The following is a 21,481-nucleotide window of genomic DNA, read 5'->3' as shown; positions in this document are numbered from 1 at the left end:
CAAACACAAACATGTACAGGTTGATAGGTTTTCCTTATACCCTACAATAGACTGGCTGCAAGCAATGACTGAGACCATGCAGGAAGGAGGAGAGGTCAACTGCAATTTTGGTGCTTCATGGCAAGACAGAAGTACGAAGTGGCTGCTGCTGCTCCCCCAAGGGCTCTTGGTGGCCGGAGAGGTCCAGAGACCCCTCTGGTATAGCCCAGATTACATGACCACAGGTAGCACCAAATTAAGGGTCCTCACAGCAAAGCCTGCAGTTTTCCCATGTGCTCTCTGCTGCCTTCCCTGCAGCACCTAATGGGAGAGGGAGAAGGAGCAGCAGTGACCTGTTCCATGTGGGGCAGGGTCCCACCCCACTGTGCTGGCACCACGGCACTGTAATCACTCACACTGTATCCCAGGAAAACACCAAACATCTGGATGACTGCTGGCCTTGCAGCTTTCTGAGTTTTCTTTTACAAAGGGCTTTCCTTTCTGCATAGCTAATCCTCGCTATCCAGGTATTAAAAACAGAGTAACTCCCATGCTAATACTCGCTTTCAACAGAAATTATGTCTTTCTGTAAAAGCTTAAATTACAGGTTTACTGCCTCCAAGTATTAGAAGAGACCCAGAATTAAATCCTTCACTTTCAGAGTAAAACTAGGACCTACTGCAGGAAAAAGGTTGCTTGATGCAACAGGGCAATTCGTAGGAAGCAGCCTCTGGGTTCACAGTGTCAGCCAGAAAGGCTCTCACAAGCAGAGATCATCCACAAAGCAGGGCAGCTATGTTCAAATAGTGTTTTCTGCATCAGTGGGAACCACAAAGCAAGAGGTTGGGATCACACACATGCTCACGCAAAGCCACCCTAGTCCTTAGCTGAGCACAGATCAAGGGAGGATGAGAGACACAGGGCTGGACCTGGTTTAAGTTAAAAAAACCCAAAACACTGCAGAACTGACTCAGCTCTCAATATATCACTGAAAACATGGTTTTGATTTTAAAGAAGCCCTCCAACAGAGGATAGAGGCACAAAATCTGGTTTGTAAACACAATTTATGAGGTCCAATGCAGTTATTGCTGTTGGTTTTTTGCTATGAAGACACATTACTCAGTGACATTTATTATCCTCTCCCTATTCTGCCAATAAAGTTCTGAGATGAAGAACAAAATGCAAGCTAACTAAGCTCTTTACAGGAGAAAAAACAGATCAAACATAATTCTCTGTGTCTTAAAAAGAATTGGAAATGTCTAGACAGAAGACAGACAGAATTGGTCTCAAATGTATTAATTTCAATAAGAAGTTGAAGCCCTGTATTACAGGGAAGAGACTGAGGTCTGCTCCTCCTCCGAAAACTTTCCACAGCATTACCTTACTCTCTCTGTGACTCTGACATCCTCTATCCCGCCTGTGATATTTATATCCCATAGCAGGGGACTGTAATCTGGGTCACCAACAGCCTGGACAGACACCAACAGCCTCAGCAAAAGCTGCTGGAAACACAAGCAAGCACTGCAGAGTCTCAGCTCTGCAACTCTGGGGAACTGGCTCTTACTGGGGGAGAAAGAGAGAAATGGGAAAGGTTTTCAAGTACAAGCAGAGCCACTGTGAGGCCATGGGTGTTTGGGATGCTCTTTCCTTCCAGCACAGGACTAGAGGGATCACGGAGCCTCCTCTATTTAACGTACAACCTCAATGAGCAAGTTTGCATAAGCCACCCACCCCAGGGGCTCCTGGCTCTAAGTACTGATAAATTATTGCAGGCTGCAAGAAAGTACCTCTGTCATTCAGACTGGTGATATGACAGAGGAAAGGCAAACAAGTCACAGCCAAATGGCCCACTTAGGCACCATCAAAGACCTGCCCACCCAGACATAGAGCTGAGGAATAAAATTTTCCCATCTCAGCAATCCCATGGAATTTCATGAGAAAACAAGAGAGAGGCCCACTTGGACACCCAGAACAAAATTAGCAGTGCAGAAATCCCACCATGAACCAAAACCCCTTTCCCTGGTGGAAGTTCTCTCAAAATCAGTCTGGTCAGCCCCAAAGTTTCCAGTTCAATAACGCCAGTATTTCCCATTGGCAAGCCTTCCCCCAAGAAACTCTTTTCCATTCCCACCTTACCTGACATGCATTATACAGGAGCTGATGCTCAAATTTCTTGATCCCCAAAATGTTCTGGAACATCTCGTAGAGCTGCTCCTTGCTGAGGATGAGCTCCGAGGCAGCGCTCGCCGTCATCCTGGCCTGCTGCTTCCGAGGATCCTCTTCCCCACGGTAAATAGCATCAAACTTTGCCATCCAAGAGCTCAGGACCGTCTCCTTGCTCAGGCCATCAATTTCTGGCAGGCTGCGCACTCTCTTCTCGATGTGCTTCTTGAAGACCTCCCGGGAGTCATTTGCTGAGCACCCTCCACTCTGCACCATCCTGGCAACGCGGTCACTTTTCAGGAATACCTGCAAAAAAAGGGTGACCAGATTGCGTCAGTTAAAAAAAAATAAATCCCCTTTAAGTACCATAAAATGTGGTTTCACTGCTGAGAAGCTGCTTATTGGCTGCCAGGGTACTTTCCAACTCCTCACTCAACCACCACATGTTGCCAGATCAACAGAGGTTTCAGCTGCACTTTGGGAAGCGTAATGAAATCAGGTGAAGCTTCTGCTTTGCATCCACTAAAATGAAGCATTTTGATGCAATTAGGACTTGATGTGATGTTGTGGTCGCAACTCACCAGATACATAAATGCCCTTTGGGAAAGCAGGATTATATTTTTTTCTCTCAAATGTTTTAATAAAGAAGTTCTTGCACAACTACATTTACCTAAACAAGTTCTGCCCTGTTAGAGGGAGCAGAGTCATCCTACTCAAGCCAACAGCCCTGCACTGCATTTACCCTGGTAGCCAGGTCCCTGGGAAACCTCTGACCGTGCAAGGACCAGGCTTACATCTTAATTCTACTACACCAGAGGAGATCTTTGCAGACTGTCCTGCTGTCACAGGAATGGCACTGTAATAATTAATTTAAAGTTGCCTTCAGGTAAATAACGTGTCCCCTCACTTCTCCCTTTTCCAACCTGGGCAACCAGTATAGCAAGAGTTAAAACACCCCAGGAAAGGACAAATGCACTGATCTTTACAAACCAAGGGGAAAACACCAAGGCAGCTCAGATCACTAAAAGGTATCATGGCCATAGTGGACGAGCCCAAATCTTTTCCTGCTCCACCTCTGTGGAAGCACAGGACAGTTCAGCACAGCTAGAGGCTGCCTGGGAAGGCTTTGCAGAGGTGCAGGGCACTGAAAGCAGGAGGGAGGGAGAGAGGGAGAAGGCAGTTGATAAAAATGTTCTTCCCATTGAAAAAGCAGCAGAAGGGTCAAAATGTAACAGACTCCCACAGACCAGGAGATGTCCTGGGAGCAACGCAGAGCTGAAGGGTGAGAGGGGTAGGAGAAATTGTGTTGGTTCTTCTCTCCCAAGGCCTGAACACAGGAAAGCAATCGATGGCCAGTAAGAAAACTTCTGTTTTATTAATAATGCTGAGAACTGATGAATGCAGCAGCCGGCAAAGAAGCTGTACCAGCACAGGGGTGTATCTGTCAGCTCTCAATAATTAAAGAGCTTGTGGATGACCTAAGGACACAATAGATTTATTTTTTTTATACCACTCAGCAACATGGCACTCCAAGTTCCCAGATGCTTTATAGCACAGGCATCTGTCAGCAGTAGTAGTGGGTTTTGCTCAAGGACCAGCCCAAAAATGCTGATGAAGGAGAGCCAGGCTGTTTCCTTCCAATATCACCGTGCTGGGGAGCACTCCCTGCAGACCAGACAGGCAGGATGCCACCAACAGACTCTTCAATGCATGCTGAAATGACACCCAGCATGCACTTTGTTTCCTTGCAGAGCTTAAACAGGAGTGATGACATCCCAGGTGTGTGTGCAGGTGCTTTCAAGTAATAGGTGAGAGCTATCAAGAACCAAGCTCCTGTTGCAGCTGAGGAAATCAGCAGCACACTGACTGGAGGAAATGGTGGGAGGTCACAGTGAACAGCCCCACTGCAATATCCTGGGCTCCCATGTCCCCTCATCTGCTCCAGGAGCCTGGGCCTCACCCTGTGTGACAGTGCTAATGACTTCCCACACCTGCCAGCACCAGTGGCTGTTGTTATCCCATGGTCCTCACCCACACCAGAGGGACGATGGCACTGTAAGCAGTAGGATCTGGCTCCCTGTATCCCCTCAGCCCTGATTTATCCTCCCTGGGTGTGGAGCAGCAGCCAGCAGATGAAAGGATGGCTGCAGCTGGCACAGAGGAGACAGGCACAGGGGGAGCGCCAGTCAGATACAAAGCAGAAGAAAAAGACCATGAAATAGGAAGATAAAAAAAGATAAAAAATGTGTTTCATCCTGCAGAGCAAGCTGGTCTCTTTAGAAAATACCAGGTGAATCGCCTGGCTGTAGGACTACCCAGTAGGGCTGCCAGGAGTCAAGAATAGCTGGAACAAAATCCTAGTGTGGGTGCACACACCAACACGCAGAAGAGAACTGACCTCTGGGAGCTGGGTCAGGCAATTCCTGCCATGTCCATAGAATAGCCCCCCATGTCATGTGTGGCTCTGTCTCTGTCTGCCCACAGCAGAGTGGAAATGGGTCTAATGAAGCATTTCCATAATACCCACAGAAGCAACTGCTGCAGAACGTGCTGGTTGATAGACAAAGCTTTACCCGTTAGAAGTAAAAGGACCTGAGAAAAGCTCCCCTGGAGTGTGTTGGAGTGTGCTGGGCCTGTCTCACACACACACGATCTGCAGCATTCCTGCAGGCAAAGCAGTGCTTTGCAGAGCAGCAGCAGATCACTCAATTTTTTAATTTGATAGTAGCCTGTGAACTAGTCTAAGACTGACAGCACACACTTAAGCCCTGACAGCAGAATTAACAGCAGAATGAGGTCATGCAAACATACTCAGGGCAACAGGAAATGAATTTCTGACTTGCAATGTCACCTTTATGTGACAGAAAAAAACTCCAATCATTCCCTAGGTAATGAACTTATTCTGCACTGTTGGTAAGTGGACCCCTTAGAAACACCATCCATGTCCTGCACAGAGATGGCCAGTTTCAGCTGAGAAAGAACAAAGAAGTGTAAATATTTTCCAAGCCATCATGCAGCTTTATAAGTCAGAACCTAAAGGCTGATTTTGAGATAATGCCTATGCAAGAGACAGTTAATTGCACAAAACTGAGATCTGCAGGAGCTGAGATCAGCAGGATCTGCTGCGACTGTGCCTTGGATCAACCAAGGGGAGCACCTCTCTGCAGAGAAGGGAGGGAGAACACTCTCAGCAGGGAACACTGCTCAGGCACTGAGAGGGGCAGAGGTTTTCAGCAGTGAGACTTTGCCTTGTACCACTGCAGCTGCTGCCAAGGAACAGCCACACAGCCAAGCTCCAGCTGCACACAAGCCGAAAGCATAGGGCCATAAGTTAAAGGAGACCAACAGCTAAAAAGAAGAAAAAAGTAGTTGTGCTAAAGAACACAGAGGGATGCATTACACTTCATGTGGCCTGTTTTAAGCAAGACAGCCAGTGCAGGGTTCAGTTAAATTGCATATATGGGTTTGCACACATCTAGTGCTGGTCAACTGCTCTTTTAAAGTTTGATCACTTGGGGCAATTATATAGCACAGAACTTCTGGAGTTGATCAGGACACACTTTTGGCCAGACACACCAATGAAACAGAGACGGACTTTGCCTGTTTTTAAGCAGTTTCCCTTTCCTGCCCAATAGTCTTATCTGAACAGATTATGCTGCTCTTGCATCCTAAAACACAGCTCATGCCATCTTGAAAACTTTCTTTGAGAACATCTGTTCACTGAAGCTGTGATGATCCCTTGGCAATTTCTTTTCTGATAAAAGATGTAAATGACTCTCAGCTTCCTTCCTGTACAGAAAATGATGGAGCAGTAACTATTAGGCTGGTTTAACAGAGTTAATCCACAGATAATTTTTGCTTTCCTTACACAGAAGCAGCTGCTGTCATTTCTTATAGAGTAAAAATTCTCCTCAGTTCTAGTATCAGATTTTGGTCCCCTCTTAGATCCCACTTCCCAAGAAATATTTTATGTAGGCAATTCAAAATCTTCACCTGTTATGACAGAATAGCTCTAGGGAGAAAGAAATGGTATGCAGAAAGGCTAGCAAAAAAAAAAAAAACACAAGCAACACTCCTCATACAAATCACAAGCACCAATTTCCTTCAAAAACAGAAGCTCTTTCCTTCTGAGAAGAGATATAAAAGGCAGCATTATGGGTTGCATACAAAGAGGTGCAAAAAGACAGACATGCATAATTATTCTTTTGCACAATTATGAATGATGCTTCACGTTCTTTGGTATCATCTAGTTTTGTAGATGCACATCCTCCTCCCTCCCCCTTTGCTTTACAGCACTTGTCATGCCAAAGAGAAAAGACACGACTCTCACTGAAAATCCCAAAGTCAATTGGAACACAATGCAAGAGCTTCCTCCAGAACTGAATGTGCTGCCCAGATTTCTCCTGATATTTTTCATGGGGAGCATGTGACATCGATTTTATATTGTGCCATATTCACTGCTTTAGAGTACACTGTTTAAAAGTATCAGGAGGATATTTTTCAGCTTAAAGGAAGGGTGGTCTTCCCTATAATCAGAGCTACAGGATACACCATGATGTAGGGTTTGCCACGGTTGCTCTGTGGTTTATGTTCAAACTCTGAACCTCCCAAATCTTGTGATGTACCAGACATCAGACAGAAGATACCTTGCACTTGTCTTAGCTTTGTGCTGCTTGAAAATGAACAATCTATTAAATCAGAATTCAACCACATCTGTGAATAGGGATAAGAACAGGGTCCTGTACGAATATTACATTGTCTCTCCTTACCTCATAGTAGCTCTGGACAGCATTTATAAATGCTTCGTCTGCCACAATCTGGGTTTCTCCATTGAGAAAGGCCTGGAAACGATCTTTGATCGTCTGGAGCTGCTGCTTGCTTATCTGTAAAACATGCCAAAAGGATAAAATTAGTCAAAAAAGGTTTATGTACGAGGAAAAAAACCACTAATTGTTCTGCAGGATTTTATTGGGGTGCTTATGATGAGTATTTCTGCTCTCCTTTGAGGACAGCAGCCACACACGGATACAAACACACATGCATTTTGCACCCTGGTAAGTTCATTTAGGCATCATGAGCACCTGAAGTCACCCTGAACATCATTTCTAAACAACTCTGCCACCACAAAACGCGCACAAGACTTTCACAACTTCAGGCATACCCAATTCACAAGCAAACTGCTGTGTGTGTGCTTGGAAGAGCCTGTTTCGGGGCAGCCCCTTCCCCACTCAGCTTCCCCTGCCCTTCAGAAGCTGAGGTTTCATTCAGAACAGGAAGCCTTGTGAGCTGGCTGCTGAAGGTGGCACTCATCAGCACTCTGGGGCCTTGGTTCTTCCTTGCTTGTTGGTTTTTTTTTTTTGTCCTTGCTTATTTCTTTCTTTTGGCTTGTCATATATAAAACACCAGTCAGGAGCAGTGGTGAAAGAATTTAATGTCAAAAAAATCATGTGAGGAGGGTAAACCTGTTGTCCTTATCCTAGGAAGGACTTTGCTGTCTCTTTGCTGCTCAAAACAGTTTCTGTCCATCATACAGCTGGTATAACTTACAAGACAGTTCTAATTTTGTCACAATGACATCAATAGGAAGTTTACAAGGGTTTATTCCAGCCTTATAAGAAAACATGCCACTACTTTCCCAATTTATCTGTCAGTTTAAAAACAGGCATAGCTAAACCCCCACCTCTGCAGCTTACAGAGCAAAGTCACAGCAGGTGCATAAATCATGTACCAAAAATGCCAGCCTAACATCTTAAAATGCAGATAACACTCATGCTGAAGGGCTACAGGGATTTAAATGTAGCTGTGCCTGGTTTACCATGGGGCTACTTCAAGTTTGAGGATTAGGCAGAAGGAAGCAAACAAGATGTATATATGGCAACTACAAACTTAAAGGAAAAAGAGGGCAGTAAGAATTAGGACTAGAGACCAAAAGGTCTAGAGAAGAGTGCCTTTTCCTCACTCGTATGCAAGCAGAAGAAACCAGCCCATTAGAATGGAAGAGAAAGATAACATTAATGGCTCTAAGTGTCTAAATGGCTTTGAATAAAGTATCAAAAACTGCAGAGATTCAAACAACTAGGGCATAATGAAGCCTGGTAAACACAGCTAGTGATAAAAAGCAGGAGCGGGACCACTTGGAAAATGCAATGATAAATATCACTACATCTACACAATGTGCTATGCGGGACTGTGGTAACGAACATCATGAATACTGGTAATTAATTCTGGAACACCATGCTGAGAGGGGTTAGTGAGCAATAGCAATTTGATGTGATAATCTGGGATTAGTTTATCCTGGTGCTTATGGAGAGGTGTTCATCAAAGTGACATAAAGTGAGACTCAATATGCTCTGCTTCAGAAAACATGGAACAGCCTTCACCACCCCTGTTGGGTGCTGGAAAGACGAGTCATTCCCACCCCCAAAACCACAGCCCAGACTTCAGAGGGTCTGACACATGCAACAAGGCTCAGCATCACAGGGCTGGAGTAAGGACTGTCCCCTAACCTGATCCAGCTAAGCCTTTGGCAATATGCCCAGTGGAAAAGCACTGCCAAAAGCTCATGGTTTTCAGGTTGGTGGGATCTAATGTTTGGCCCTAAGAGTCTATCTGCCATGTCAGGCACCTAAGCCCCTTTGTGGTGTTTGCCAACAGCACCCTAGATATCCCGAGCCCTTCGGCAACAGGCACAATATGAGACATAAAGCAGGCTCCAAACCTATCTGAGCTGATGGAATTGAAAAGAAAACTGGGTCAGCAATAAGAGGAGCCAGAGACAATGCAGTGATCAAGTGGGAGACACCTGTGGGAAGGCACTAGGTCTGTTTTTATTAAGCATTTAATTATCTGGAAGAAGAGAAAAGTAAGATGTTAATTAAATGTATTGATGATTTTGTATTAGCAAACATCGTGAATGTCAGGCAGAAATGACAGGGCAACAGAGGCCATAAGAAACCAAGGAAAGAAAGAGGAAAACTACAGGTGACCTTGAAATCAGGGTGCTGAGGCGCAAGGAAAGACATACTAAGAGCACAGATACTCTCAGCCAAGAGGCTTTTCATTTCGGATTTTAACAACTTGCGTGGCATATTTACTTTTTTTTTTTTGTGCCCAGGTTTTTTCTTAGGACAACCTCCAGAAGTCCTTGTTTGTTCAATTACTATAATGCTATCTAGCAGCAGTATTTTATGCTCCTTCCTCAGTATTGAATGGGCTACCTTCAAAACAAATGATGCTCCTTGAAATTCCTAGAAATTCCCAATACGCAGCTCACACGCAAGCCCCTGGGGGCTGTGGAAATGAATCATCAGATTTGTCTCTACTGGAGTGGCAGTTGCCTCCTCCTCAGCCAAGCTCTATGCCAGTATTTTCCCTATCCAGGGAAAAAGAGATCCTCTCTGATCACATCAGGCTGCAGCACAGTCCAGTCCTCAGCTAATGGGACCTTCAGTCTCCCATCCCATCAGACCATGAAACAGCACTGGTGTATTGATCTGTGTGTCATTGATATGGATGCTACCAGGGAGGCAGTCAATCAATCTGAGCCAAAATCAAACTGCATTCATATCGAATTTAGCTTCTGCAGCACAGCAGCACATGCCAGGTGCAGAAAGGCAGCACCAGAAGGGAGGAGACCAGACCTCCAGGTCAGTAAAATGTGCCCCAACGTGCTCCACCTCCCATTTTATGCCTCCTCCCTTCCCTGTCAGGCACCACAGGCATTGCTGCCGAATCCCAGTAACACTCCTGGGGCAGCCAGGAGATAGCATCTCCCAGCAGAGGCTGAAGCAGGACAGGGGAGCAGCCTCAGCCCCAGCATCCCACTCCAGAGCCCTGAGGCAGGGCCAAGCGATGCCACCGATCCAGCCACAGGCTTAAAAAACCACGTGCCCTGAACACTCAACTGGAAGCTTAAGTGCTTTAAACGCAGGGGTGTTATTTTATCTCTCGCTATTAGAGGCAGCAATGATCAGCTAGAAATCCATATAAAGCAAGCCAACAGCTTCTGCAGATACAGTAAGGCCACTAAGGGGTCAATACAAACCACTTCTCAGTTACCTGCTGTAGTGTGCTCACAAATAGCAGAAAACAACAGAATTACTTTCCCTTGGGAGCACATCAGTACAACATCACAGCCATTGCACCAGCTGTGGCAGGAGGTGAAACCTTGTTAGGCTGCAAGCCCAGCAGGTGTGAGGATGGTGGGGGCAGAGCCTCGCTGCCCCTCATGCAAACACAAATCCAGATGCCACCGCACAGGAGAGGAGAGCTGGGAGTAAGCAGGAACACTGTGGTGGATGGAAGAGGTTTATTCAATTCACCTTCCGTCACTTTTCCAAACCTCTCTGACTTCCCCACAACTACTTTCCATGTGTGACAGCCATTAAAGAACTAACAGTCATTTCTGCATTCAATAGGGACCACAGAACACAGTGACTCTGGACCCAAGTGAACTCCCAAGTTAATGCTGTGGTGTGCTTATGCAGCAAAGTGTTTCCCAGCCTTTACCTGTCTAAAGCATGGCAGTATTTAGTTGCCAGATATACACATGTATATTAACAAATGTAATCAATTGAGGCAGTACTGATGAACTCCTGGCACACATATCAGGCATGGAGCTTTGGGCTGGCATCCTCAGTGGACTGCATGGCTTTTTATAAGAAGCGTGGCAGATGTCTTCTTCATTACGGACTAAAGTGCAGGGAAGAGCTCACCAGTGACTAGGTCTGCGCACTCAAATGATTCCTGCCTTCTTGCTCTAACTTTTTTTAAGAGAAAACGTATGCCCAGCACAATCTAGTGACTCAGAAACTGACTGGAGAACCACTGGTCACAACCAAGTCACAGAGGCAACTGACTGAATTCGCTTGATGCAGATCTCAGCAAACGGCACACCAGCCTCCTCAGCACAAATGAGCCAGCAGCTTTCTTACTCCATGTTATTTTTACACACACTCAACCTGACTTGGAGCCAAATCCAAACCTGAATGCATGGAAACACGCCACCTTCTCCAGAGTTGTCCCAGCCAGCGAACAGCTGGCACATCTCTGTGCATCGTCTCCAGCCTCCTTTGCCTATACCAGAGAAGCACAAGCATTGCAAAGAGGAGATGTTTGCCACAGAAAAGTTCCCTGAAAGAAGTTATACACTCACTAATCCACCCTCTCTCCAGAATGCTTTGCTGAGTCTGAACATGCAGGAATAAATACAGCACTGAGATGGGCCCAGAGGCTGTGGCATCTCCAGTCTTGCAAATTTCCACAACCTGACTGCATGAAAGTTATCTAGTTTGGGAGGGAGCCCTGATTTGAGCAAGGAAATTGAGCCAGAGACCTCCAGAAGTCCCTTGCATTATGCTACGGCAGCACCATATCCAACAGATTTGGAAGGAGAAACCATTCTAGATTGTAGATTGCTGAATTTGTCAGTGGCAGGCTGCAGAATAACCCATCCACAGCTGTACGGGTACTCAGATCAGCTAATAAAGGCATGCCCATCATTGTGACAACTGCTGGAATTGCAGATCCGGATGCTATAGAAGGAGGTCAAGTGAAAGGCACCCCTGCAGGAGAGAGCTGACCCCCTGTACAGCCACACTTGAACACCTCTGATCGAGGACTGAGTTTCGATGCACTGATGTCTCATGGTGCCCTTGCACCCTGTGCATCCCACTGGAAGGGTCTGTCCTGCAGCCAGGATGTGAGGATCTACTGCAACACTGCACGCTGGTCCCTGATGGCTCAGCCCATCAGCATCACCCATGTCTTCAAGGAATCACTTCAGCAGGTGACTATAGGTCACCTACTTCCCAGGGGAAGCACCTCTGCCTTTCATCCAGAGAGCCCAGGAGCAAACAACCAAGAGCAGCACTGAGCTTTCTCTTTGGGACACCTGCTGCTCAGGGACCACTGCAGGAAGGAAAGAAGGAATATTTAACGAGTCACTGTTCTGTTGCTCTGAGTTTGGTTTCGTAACATCTAATAAATATTTTATTACTCCTCAGCATCAGGTGATTTAGGAAAAAGCTAAACCAACCGAATGAGCACCCCTCATCATCGCTGCTTGCACAGTCAGAAAACCATACACAACAGGGACGATGTGGAGGTGTGGAGGGGCCAGAGCAGCTGAGCACTGGCCTTGGGAGAGAGGCCAGAGACCCCAGCAACAGGCATGAGGCTAGAAAAATCCCTGTCAGGTTATTTTGCACTGGGAAAATGCATCAGGTTTTCCCTGTGACGATGTTGCTTCCCCCCCTGCAAGAGAGAGGACCACAGCAGGGGTGACTCACCCCCCCAGCTTTTAACTACAAACTCTCCTGGGCAGACGTGGCTGCTCTGCAAACAGCTGAACGCTGCCGGCTTTTCAGTGCTCACATCCCCAACCAGCATTAACTGCCAATCCTGGGCAACTCTCCCCAGCCACCAAAGAAAAAGTCACAGCTCCGGCCACCAGCCCAGTAACACTCTCTCCTCTCCCAGAAGAGATGCCCAGTTGATTTTTTGCAGAGAAAATGACTGTGCCATCATCGTGCCTGCGTTTACACTCACGGGGCAGCCAAGGGCACACACAAGCCCTTCTGTCTGCAGCAGCTCATGTCCTGCCTGCTCAGCCCAACTGCAGTGTTGAGGATGGGTCAGAGCAATGAGGATCCTTCAGGAGCAACACTCCTACAGAGCCACCTGCCCTGTGCTCAGAGATAAGGCTGAATTTGGGCACAAATAATGCAGACAGTTCCTGGGTCCCTACTCACCAGCCTAGCACTGATTTGGAGGTCAGAGACTGAACCAACCTTTCACTCAGGCAGCCCGAGAATACAAGAATAATGTTTCCTGACCTAAGGGCAAACATTTGCATCAGCAACATGATCAAAGGGGTGAGAAAAACCACCAGAGCTGCCTGCAGAGGAAGGAAGGCCCTTCCCCAGCCCAGCCACAGAGCTACCACCCAGCTGTGCTCCACCCCAGCACCAGCTCCAATCTCTGCTAGGACCTCTCACTACTTCTGTTATCATAAGCAAATTCCAGCAGTTTTCAGCATGACCAGTGAGTGTTAAATGATTTTGGCACTTGCTGGAACATTTCTTCTTTAAAGAGGCTCAAGTATTGCTGGGTAAGTAATGGGAAGGTAAAACATCAATCCCTTTGGTTAAGCCAGCGGCAAGCACAGAGGCTCTAGATCAAGCAGAGCAGATCTGCTCTTCCCACTGTCCCAGACTACATCCAGTAGCAGATTTATCGAAGAGACAAAGCACAGGCTCCGAGTTGCTCTCTCTGAAATACGTGAATGTGCTTTTTTATCCTCTGAAACGCTGAGTATATTTCTTTTCTATGATTCACTCTGCCAGCTAGGCACACTTCTTTGACCTACATGAAAGACCTAAAACATTATTAAGGTTGCTCCTACTTTCTGAAATGCTGTGATGCACCATTCTAAAAAAGGAAAGCAAAGCCAGGATTTGGGACTGGGCCTTGCCATGCTGACTTTCCCCTTGTGCTTTCCAAGCTACACATTCCTCTTGCAACCTGGCACCACAGGGCAAGCCTAGATGTAGACATATCAAAAGACACCTTGCCACTGCCTGCTTCACTTGATACCTCTGTTTGTACCAGGTGTGTCCATCTAACACTCACATGCCAACCCGGCTTCTCCCCGCTGCAAAGGGTCCTCTTTTCCATTAGTATCATAAAATCACAGAATGGTTTGGGTTGGGAGGGACCTTAAAGATCATCTAGTTCCAACCCCTCTGCTATGGGCAGGGATACCTTCCACTAGACCAGGTTGCTCTGCTGTGGTTCCAGTCAGGGACTTCTGTTTCTGTCTACAAGTTTCCTTGTGCTGTGTGTCTCTGTCCTCCTGGCTGGTCCCTCCTCTGCAGCTGATGTGCAAGTGAGTAACCCCAAGATGGAGCCACCTGACAAGAGCACAGAAAACCTGGAACTTCTCCCAACTTTGATCTTATTTTACCTAAGCAAGCCATTAGCAAAGTGAGTTTTCCAACAGATCCAACGGACTAAGCCAGCCCTGCTGGGTATCTTTCTGTGTATGATCAAACAGATACAGGCCCCTATTTTTTTCCCTGATTAATAAAAATATGACTTTGATCTCAGAAGAATAGAGAAGCCAGCACAAAACAGAAGCAAGAAATAGCAATGATGAAATACTAGGCCAGTGACTGAGGATGGGCTGAGGGGTGATTCCTGCTCTAAGAAACCTCACTGGTGACTTCTGCTGTGCCGGAAACCTCGCCTGGTGAGCTCTGCTGGGTAAAACACATCACTGTGATGTGGCAGCTTTAGCAGAAAGCCCAGTGTCATTCTGCCTGTGGTAAAAGTGCAGCTGCTCTGTTAATAAAACAGAAAAAACAAACCCATAAAAATAGCAGCAGAAATACAACTAGGAAATAAAACCAGGAGACAGATAGAATGGAGGCTGTCTAGGATGGGCAGGAGTGACAAGCAAAGCCTGCCAACACTGGGTGCCCCTCTGGGTGCCCTAAAGGCAGGAAACAAATCCCTTTACTCCCCTGAGGTCTCCTCCAGGCTGGACTCTGCAGCTGGATTCTCTCCTCCTCCTCTCTCCAGCCCTTCCTTTCTCCCTCCCAGTGCCAGCCCCTGTCTAATTAACCTCAAGTCTTGAGGGCCACTAGCACAATCCCTTACACAGCATCCTCCAGCAAACTCTGCTAGCAAGGGCCTGGCCAGAAGGGCAGGTTGAGACACGTTTGCTATGACTGGCATAGGAACTCTGTTGTAAATGCAACAGAAATTGCTTGGCTTGCCCTTTTATTCCAACAGTGCAGTACCTGTGGTACGTACAGTCCATTGCTGCTCTGGGACCTCAGAAAACACTTAACTTGGGAAAGAGGATCAAAGGAACATTCTCCTTTTCCTCTGGGGCCGTACAGGCAGTCTTGGAAAATAACATTTTCACTCCTTCTCTTTTTCTCTTGGATGGAAAACAACACATGGTCTGTTCAAGCCTGTGAGTGTTGATGTGACGCAGCTACTGAGACACTACCTTGCACACTGTCATGCTGCAAGACCACAGTGTGCTGCAGTGGAAGGCAATGGTGGGGAGCTGCAGAACATCACAGGTCCTTTTCCTTGACACACCCATGTGGTATCCTTTGGAAAAGTTAGGAACAGGCTGGGCTATGAACCTAGTAGAATTCATATTTATTTCAGAATATTGAGGACAACTTCCAGAACTTGGATGTTCACAGCCTGACGGACAAGGAAAGTAAAAAAGTCAGTTTGGGGTATGGATGCTGCACATTTATTGCCTAGTGGGTGCAAAGCCCAAAGTCTTCTGCTCTGTCACCAAGACAGGCATCTAAAATCTCTCATTCAATCATCTGCAATAGATAGTTGATACTGTATTTATTTAATAATAAAAACATTTTGTGCAAAGTTTCCTACAAGTGCTACAAAGGAGCATTCCCAAACAATGCCCAGGTACCCAAAGGAAAGAATTGTATATAAGTCAATGGTTTTACACTACTCATCAATATAGTGAGAGTCCCCTTGATGAGGGATACCCTGCCAGCCCCTCCTGAGGAGCAATTAACAGCACAGGACCTCTTCCCACCATCCAGGCCAGTGTTATTTGGACAGTTTAGCACTCTGAAGATAAGTAACCCATATTGCTGCTGATACTACCTGAGAGTCTCCATTCTTGGACTAATTTAGAGGCTGGGAAAGGCCTGATATATCCTATGTTTGGAGATCCCAGGCACAGCCTAAAGACAGCTAAATACGCATAAGCTAACTGATCCACAAATGTGAGTGAGGGACAGGGTGGGAACACAAAGTGGTCTATGCTGGTGGGTCCCCCACAGAGGAGGCAGTGTCCCAGGACCCAGGCAAGTCCTCGCTCTCCAACAGCCCAGTCATCTGATTCCTTTGTGTTGCATCTCCTGCTTGTGAGGGAGAATAACAGCACTTCTCTCCAGAAGTGGCTACACACATGAAAAGATTGAGAGGACTGAGAGCACCTCACAGACTCAGATGGTGGGTATCCAAGAAGAAAGGCAAGCTACTTTTAGAGAGACACTTTTAAATAACTATTTGAACTATTTCCATTTCTGTGTTCCTACTCCAGGCAGACATTACATAGTACAGAAGCTAATCATCCTTCCTGGTTAATGTATACAGCAGCTCATGCTGACTTGAAAACATTGAACGACGAGAGCTAAACATCTCCTACCAACACTTCAGATGTCCAAACAAGAAACCCAATCTTGTCTCTACTTTTTTTTTTTTTAAAGCAGCACATGCACCATCACTGAAGTTATTTTTGTACCATTTTCATTATCAAACTCTGCCTCTCCTCCATGTCACAAGCTATTTTAAAAACAGTTCTTACTGAGCTAAAGTGGCAGACGAATGGAGGCTCAAGGACTCCTGGTGTGTCCCAGCCTCTGTGAAAGCACTAGTTTCAGCCTGGCAAAGCCAGCAGGGGAGGGAATATCTTTGATGGGAACGAACAAGATAGCAAGAAGTGGAGGGAAGCTTCCAGGCAGACCAGGCTGAAACGGTGAGCCCTGCCATGGGCACCCCGCACACATCCACTGCCACTCCCCAAGAGCTGGGGACACCACCAGCCCCCAAACCAGAGGGCTGATGCCTAAATCAACGTGAAACTGGGCTGGTGGAGCGGAAGGGGAAGCAGATACAGGTCTGAGCAGTATTTCTTTTCCAAAGAAAGCACATTTTCAAAGCAGCCCGTCAAGAGACATGACCTATTGCACACCAGGGCTCTGACTAAGTACAACCTGTCGCGTTTGAGATTTTCCCTTATTCTGTGCATACGCCATGATTTCCAGGAAACAAACAAAAAGAAAGAAAACACTCCAAATTTTAAGAAAATCTGTTTAAGAGCCAAACACATCTCTGATCCAGTAAAAGAGAAGCTGTCTCTTTCAGATAGCACTTGAAAAAGGTTCAATCAATCAGTCAAGCCAGAACAGAGTTTGTTTCTAGATAGAAAAATGAGAAAAGGTGTGAAAGTGTAGTGCACCTCCTCCTCCTCCTCACATTTCCTGCTAAAGTGAGTAATCTCAGATTTTACAAGGGTATGTTGTTTGGAGCTGGAAGAAAAAGTTTGGTAAAAGGTAGTTTGTTCTGAGGCAACAAACTACTGCAAGAAAACAGAGCATTTCAACTTTCCATGCCGACTGCCAGGCAGTGACACGGGAATACACATTCGCAGGGTGGCTGGTATGTACCTGGAACAGCTGAGAACATCTGCCTGCTCCTTCAAAGACATCAGGGAACATCACCTGCAATAACATCATTCCACTGGGGGGGATTTACTATTACTTATTTTAAGGAAAGGTACTGTTAAAACTATCCAATTTTTCCCCCACAGCCCTAGTCTTCAGACATAGTTTATGTCAGGAGGCTGAAAAAGAGGGGCAAAACTTGCAAATGACCTGAAGCATCACCCAGAGTGGACGAGACTCCGATGGGGACATTCCCTCAGGAGTATATTTGCTCAAGCAAGTCCACAGATTTCCAGGCTTGGAGCACATTCACTTGGCAGGGCAGGCTGGAGGAAGCAGTGACCTTTTCTCAGCTTTGGGCTGTAAACATAAACTGTCCAAACCCAGCTAGGGAAATCACGGTGCACACGCAGCCTGTGTGCAGTGTGGGCAGGTCCCACACTGGCATAAGCAAAGAGGACAATTAGCTGCTTGCATGAAATTAGGCGTGAAGTTCAATAATGGTTTTCAGGATAAGGGAAAGGCCATTTCCTGGGCTCTGGAGTCTGCACTGATCAGTCCAAGCCTTGCAGCCCAGCGAGATCTGCTGGGGAACCAGTGGAAGGACAGGGATTTCCAGGGTGAGGTGTCCAGGCTGTGCAGGGTTTGGCACTGGGACCTTCCCCACAGCAAACCCCACAGTGGAGTGGAGGAAGCAATGCCATAACCAGTGTGTGCCTGAATCATCCCCGGGGGCATCTGGCAGGGGCAAGAGGGACATCCCAGCTCCCTGAGGGACCAGCCCGCTGCTCTTGGTGCCCCCAGCTGGCATGTTGGCTGTCTTTTGCCTTTCACCTCCTGCCAAGTTTAATTAGCGCTAAATAATATCCCCCAAAGCTGCTTTCTGTGACCCAGCACTAGCCACTCAGCCCCACCCAACTGCACAAATCTCTCCTGCTGGCTCCCTGGCACAGGGTGCAAATGCAGCCACATCTGGTGTGGTCCAACTCACCTCCCCATCAGCCTGGAGGTACAGACAGAACTGTTAACCTGGATGGAAAAAAACCCCAAACAAACAGCTAAATAAAGCACTTTTTTGTGCTTCTGATGGCTTGTGGTGCCTTTCTTGGTCCAAGGTTCAAAACATCCAGTTTTTCTAACAAACCCAGAAAGAGCAAGTTTGGTACCAATATTATACATTAACTATCTAAAGTTACATGTTGGCAGTGTTCAACACAGCAGTTGTATATGGCACTACATAAAGATCCTTTCCCAAAACACATGCCTACACAGTAAAAACTCTCATTTAAGGCTAGGAAAGCTGTTTTAAGGATTCCTGTGAAATGAAGTATATGGCAGGCTGTCTCAAAAAGAAGAAAGAGTAATTTTTCTTCTTTGGGCTCGAGGCAGGATAATTTTAAAGGCTTTGAGTGAGTTATGAGTTCTGTGCATTTCTGCTGGGAGGGTCAGAGCCTGCTGACCCTTCCCATCAGATGAGACATCTCTATTCCTCACTTGCTGTGGGTTGTGCAGAAGAATTGCAAGCTGATGCTACAAGAAAAGTGACCTGCAGTAGAAGGGGATGTAACACATGGAGCACATATCCTTTTCAACACACCCCCAGAATATGTTGTTCAAACCCAAAATCCAGATTTCCTATGTCTCTTATGCTACCTTACTCTGGTTGAAAAAGCCCAGGAGGAGGGAGATGAGGTTGTGCACAGAGATGGCAGAATATAGTCCTAAAGGGCAGGAAGGAAGAACTGTCTGTTGCTACATCTGGTAATGAGTTTGTCTGCAGAGTGAGAGTACAAGTTGAAACCCCCACAAAAAGCAGCACAGTTACTGCAGAACTGAAGCATGTAATTTCAGAGGAGTGTTTGTAGGAGCAGAAAAACATGTGGGCATACAGAAAGAGAAAAAGACAAAATCAAATTATTCTTCATAAAAGGCAGCTGAGCTAACATTTGCCCACAGAGTCCTCTATCCTGGCACTTCCCTTCTGCTCCTAGGAGCCCTGGAAGAACTCACTGAAACCCTAAGAGTGAAAAATCGCAAAAAGGGGGAACATAGGCTCCCAAAATGAGCACAATGCATTGAATCATTACTCTCATTTTTCTCCTACGAACAAGCACGAGGAACAGGCTATGTCCTGAGAGCAGGTCTGTGCAGGTGGCAGATCCAGGAGCTCGGTGGCAGCTGGACCATGAACTCTGTGTGCTCTGATCCCACAAAACAGATCCCATGCTATGCTGTATATGCACAGACAGTCCCAGCGACTCCAGCACACCTCAGCCTACAGCATGGATTGCCTTTTTTTCTTTTTTTTTAAACTCAAACATTCCTATTAGAAGCCTCAGCCTACGCTGAAGTACAGAGATAACCGGTACCTGCAGAAACTTGAAAGAACACTAATCTTAAATATTGCTTAAATAAAAGCTGCAGAACTGGGGTCGTGGGAATCCAATCTTTCACCTGAAAATGCCCCAAGATATTTGAGTAAGAAGAGCTTGGAATTTTGCTCCTGGTGCTGATTGCTGGGCTAGAACCAGCCCAGTCAGTGATGGTCTCTCCCTGAGCACAGGGCACCAACACACATTGCAGAAGGGACCCACACAGCCTGCTTGGGAGGGGGTGGCCCTGATTGATGGCTGTCTCGGAGACAAATGCCTTCCCATCCCTCTGGGATATCGGCAGTGAGCTTCCCTGGCAGCTGGACAAGGAAGAAGGCACGCTGTGACGTGGGCAGGGAGCCCTTGGGGCACGTTGGTGAAGGCAGGCGATGCCAGAACCCACAGCACCAGCTTCGCGTGCTCGTGCAACTCCTCTGGCCTCAAAAGGAAGAAGAGGGGACCAGGTTGAACAGTCACCAAGCAGGTTTTGTCCCGAAAGCTTCATGCACACTGGGGCGTGCATGAAGTGGAAGTGCCAGAAAGCAGCACACACAAGCCCGTTCCCCTTGGTTCCACTGGCAGGGCTTTCTCCAGGGATGCCAACGTTACTTTGCCATTCAGCCTCTCCTCGTCTGCAGTTTCCAAACTTCAGGGACCTACTCACAATGGTTTCTTGAGTGTTCAAGTATCCTGCCCACACTGACAGGAGAAGGACAAACTGGTGGGAAACTTTGTTCCACCTCCAACTCATTCTCAGCCAGGCTTCAGCACTTGGCTTGACCCACGCAGCAGAGAGAGCTGCCAGGTTCCAGCTGAAATCCTGACTGAGGGTTTGGAAAGCCGGAGATTATGCATGCTGTGGCAAACAAAATCAGCACCAAATTCCCCCCCAGAGGAAATCTTGGAAAGAAATAACAGAGAAGCTGGCAACAGAAGTCACTCGAGAACTTTAGCATCCCTGCCCATCGGGAAACAAAGGGACAGCTCCAGTCCTGGAGAAGATACTCTCCCTGTCACTGACATGAAAGTCCAAGTCTTTGGTAGGAGCAAAGCTCCCCAAGCCCAAATGCAGAACTGTTGGGCACAAGTCACTCTTGCTGGTTGATGCATGTCTGTCTTTGCAATCTCATTTCTCTCTCCATGCTGTCTCCAGGTTACACTAAAGGTCCCCTTAAATTCAGGGGGCAAATAAAATGTTTTATTTCCTTTAATCTTTTTAACTGTGACCACTTCTTTTCAAACCACATCCTGTTTTTGAGTGTTGTGATTAATTCCTTAGATATTTTTTACAGAAATGCAATTTAAACAAGCAAAACAAATCCCAATTCATCCAGATACCACAGAGAAGAAAAGAAACTGAAGATAGTATCAGAAAAAAAACAACACAGAAAGACAGATGCCTTTGCTACATTGCAGGCTAACAGCAAACAGACTTATGCAGCAAGAGCATGATAGAATAAAGATGCTTATCTTGAGCAACCCAGTGCCTGCCCAACATGAGTCAGTAAGAGCAAGGCACCCACCAGCCTGTTTGGGAGACCAGGGAGACTTCTGAATGGGTCTGGCAGCTGAGCTCTCTGCTAAGCTGTGTACAAATCCTCTTTGCCTACAGGCTGACATTTGGGTGGGTGACACATGCTGCATTCTCTGCTCGGGGGCTGCTGCTGAAGAGAGAGCAACATTCTCTGTAGCTACGGAGGGCCACAGGGAAACCCTCTGAAGCACTGTGTCAAAGGCTGGAAT

The 21,481-nt window shown here is 46.7% G+C and overlaps 1 protein-coding gene across 20 annotated transcripts in view; it reads right to left on the bottom strand.

Annotated features, from left to right (window-relative positions):
- The window catches only part of CADPS (calcium dependent secretion activator), a 210,835-nt gene that overhangs the window by 163,005 nt on the left and 26,349 nt on the right, over positions 1 to 21,481 (bottom strand). For all 20 annotated transcript variants that reach the window (XM_025894702.2, XM_025894687.2, XM_025894706.2 and 17 more), the window contains exons 2-3: positions 6,912 to 7,025; positions 2,116 to 2,448 (exon numbers count right to left, since the gene is read on the bottom strand). In XM_025894702.2, the coding sequence (XP_025750487.1) occupies positions 2,116 to 2,448; positions 6,912 to 7,025 (447 nt within the window). The remainder of the gene's footprint in view (positions 1 to 2,115; positions 2,449 to 6,911; positions 7,026 to 21,481) is intronic.

This window comes from Manacus vitellinus, unplaced genomic scaffold (genome assembly GCF_001715985.3).
Source record: "Manacus vitellinus isolate BGI_N305 unplaced genomic scaffold, ASM171598v3 scaffold_14_pilon, whole genome shotgun sequence".
NCBI lineage: Eukaryota > Metazoa > Chordata > Aves > Passeriformes > Pipridae > Manacus > Manacus vitellinus.
The sequence above is the reverse complement of the archived record's forward strand: the minus strand, read 5'-3'. Positions and strand labels throughout refer to the sequence as shown.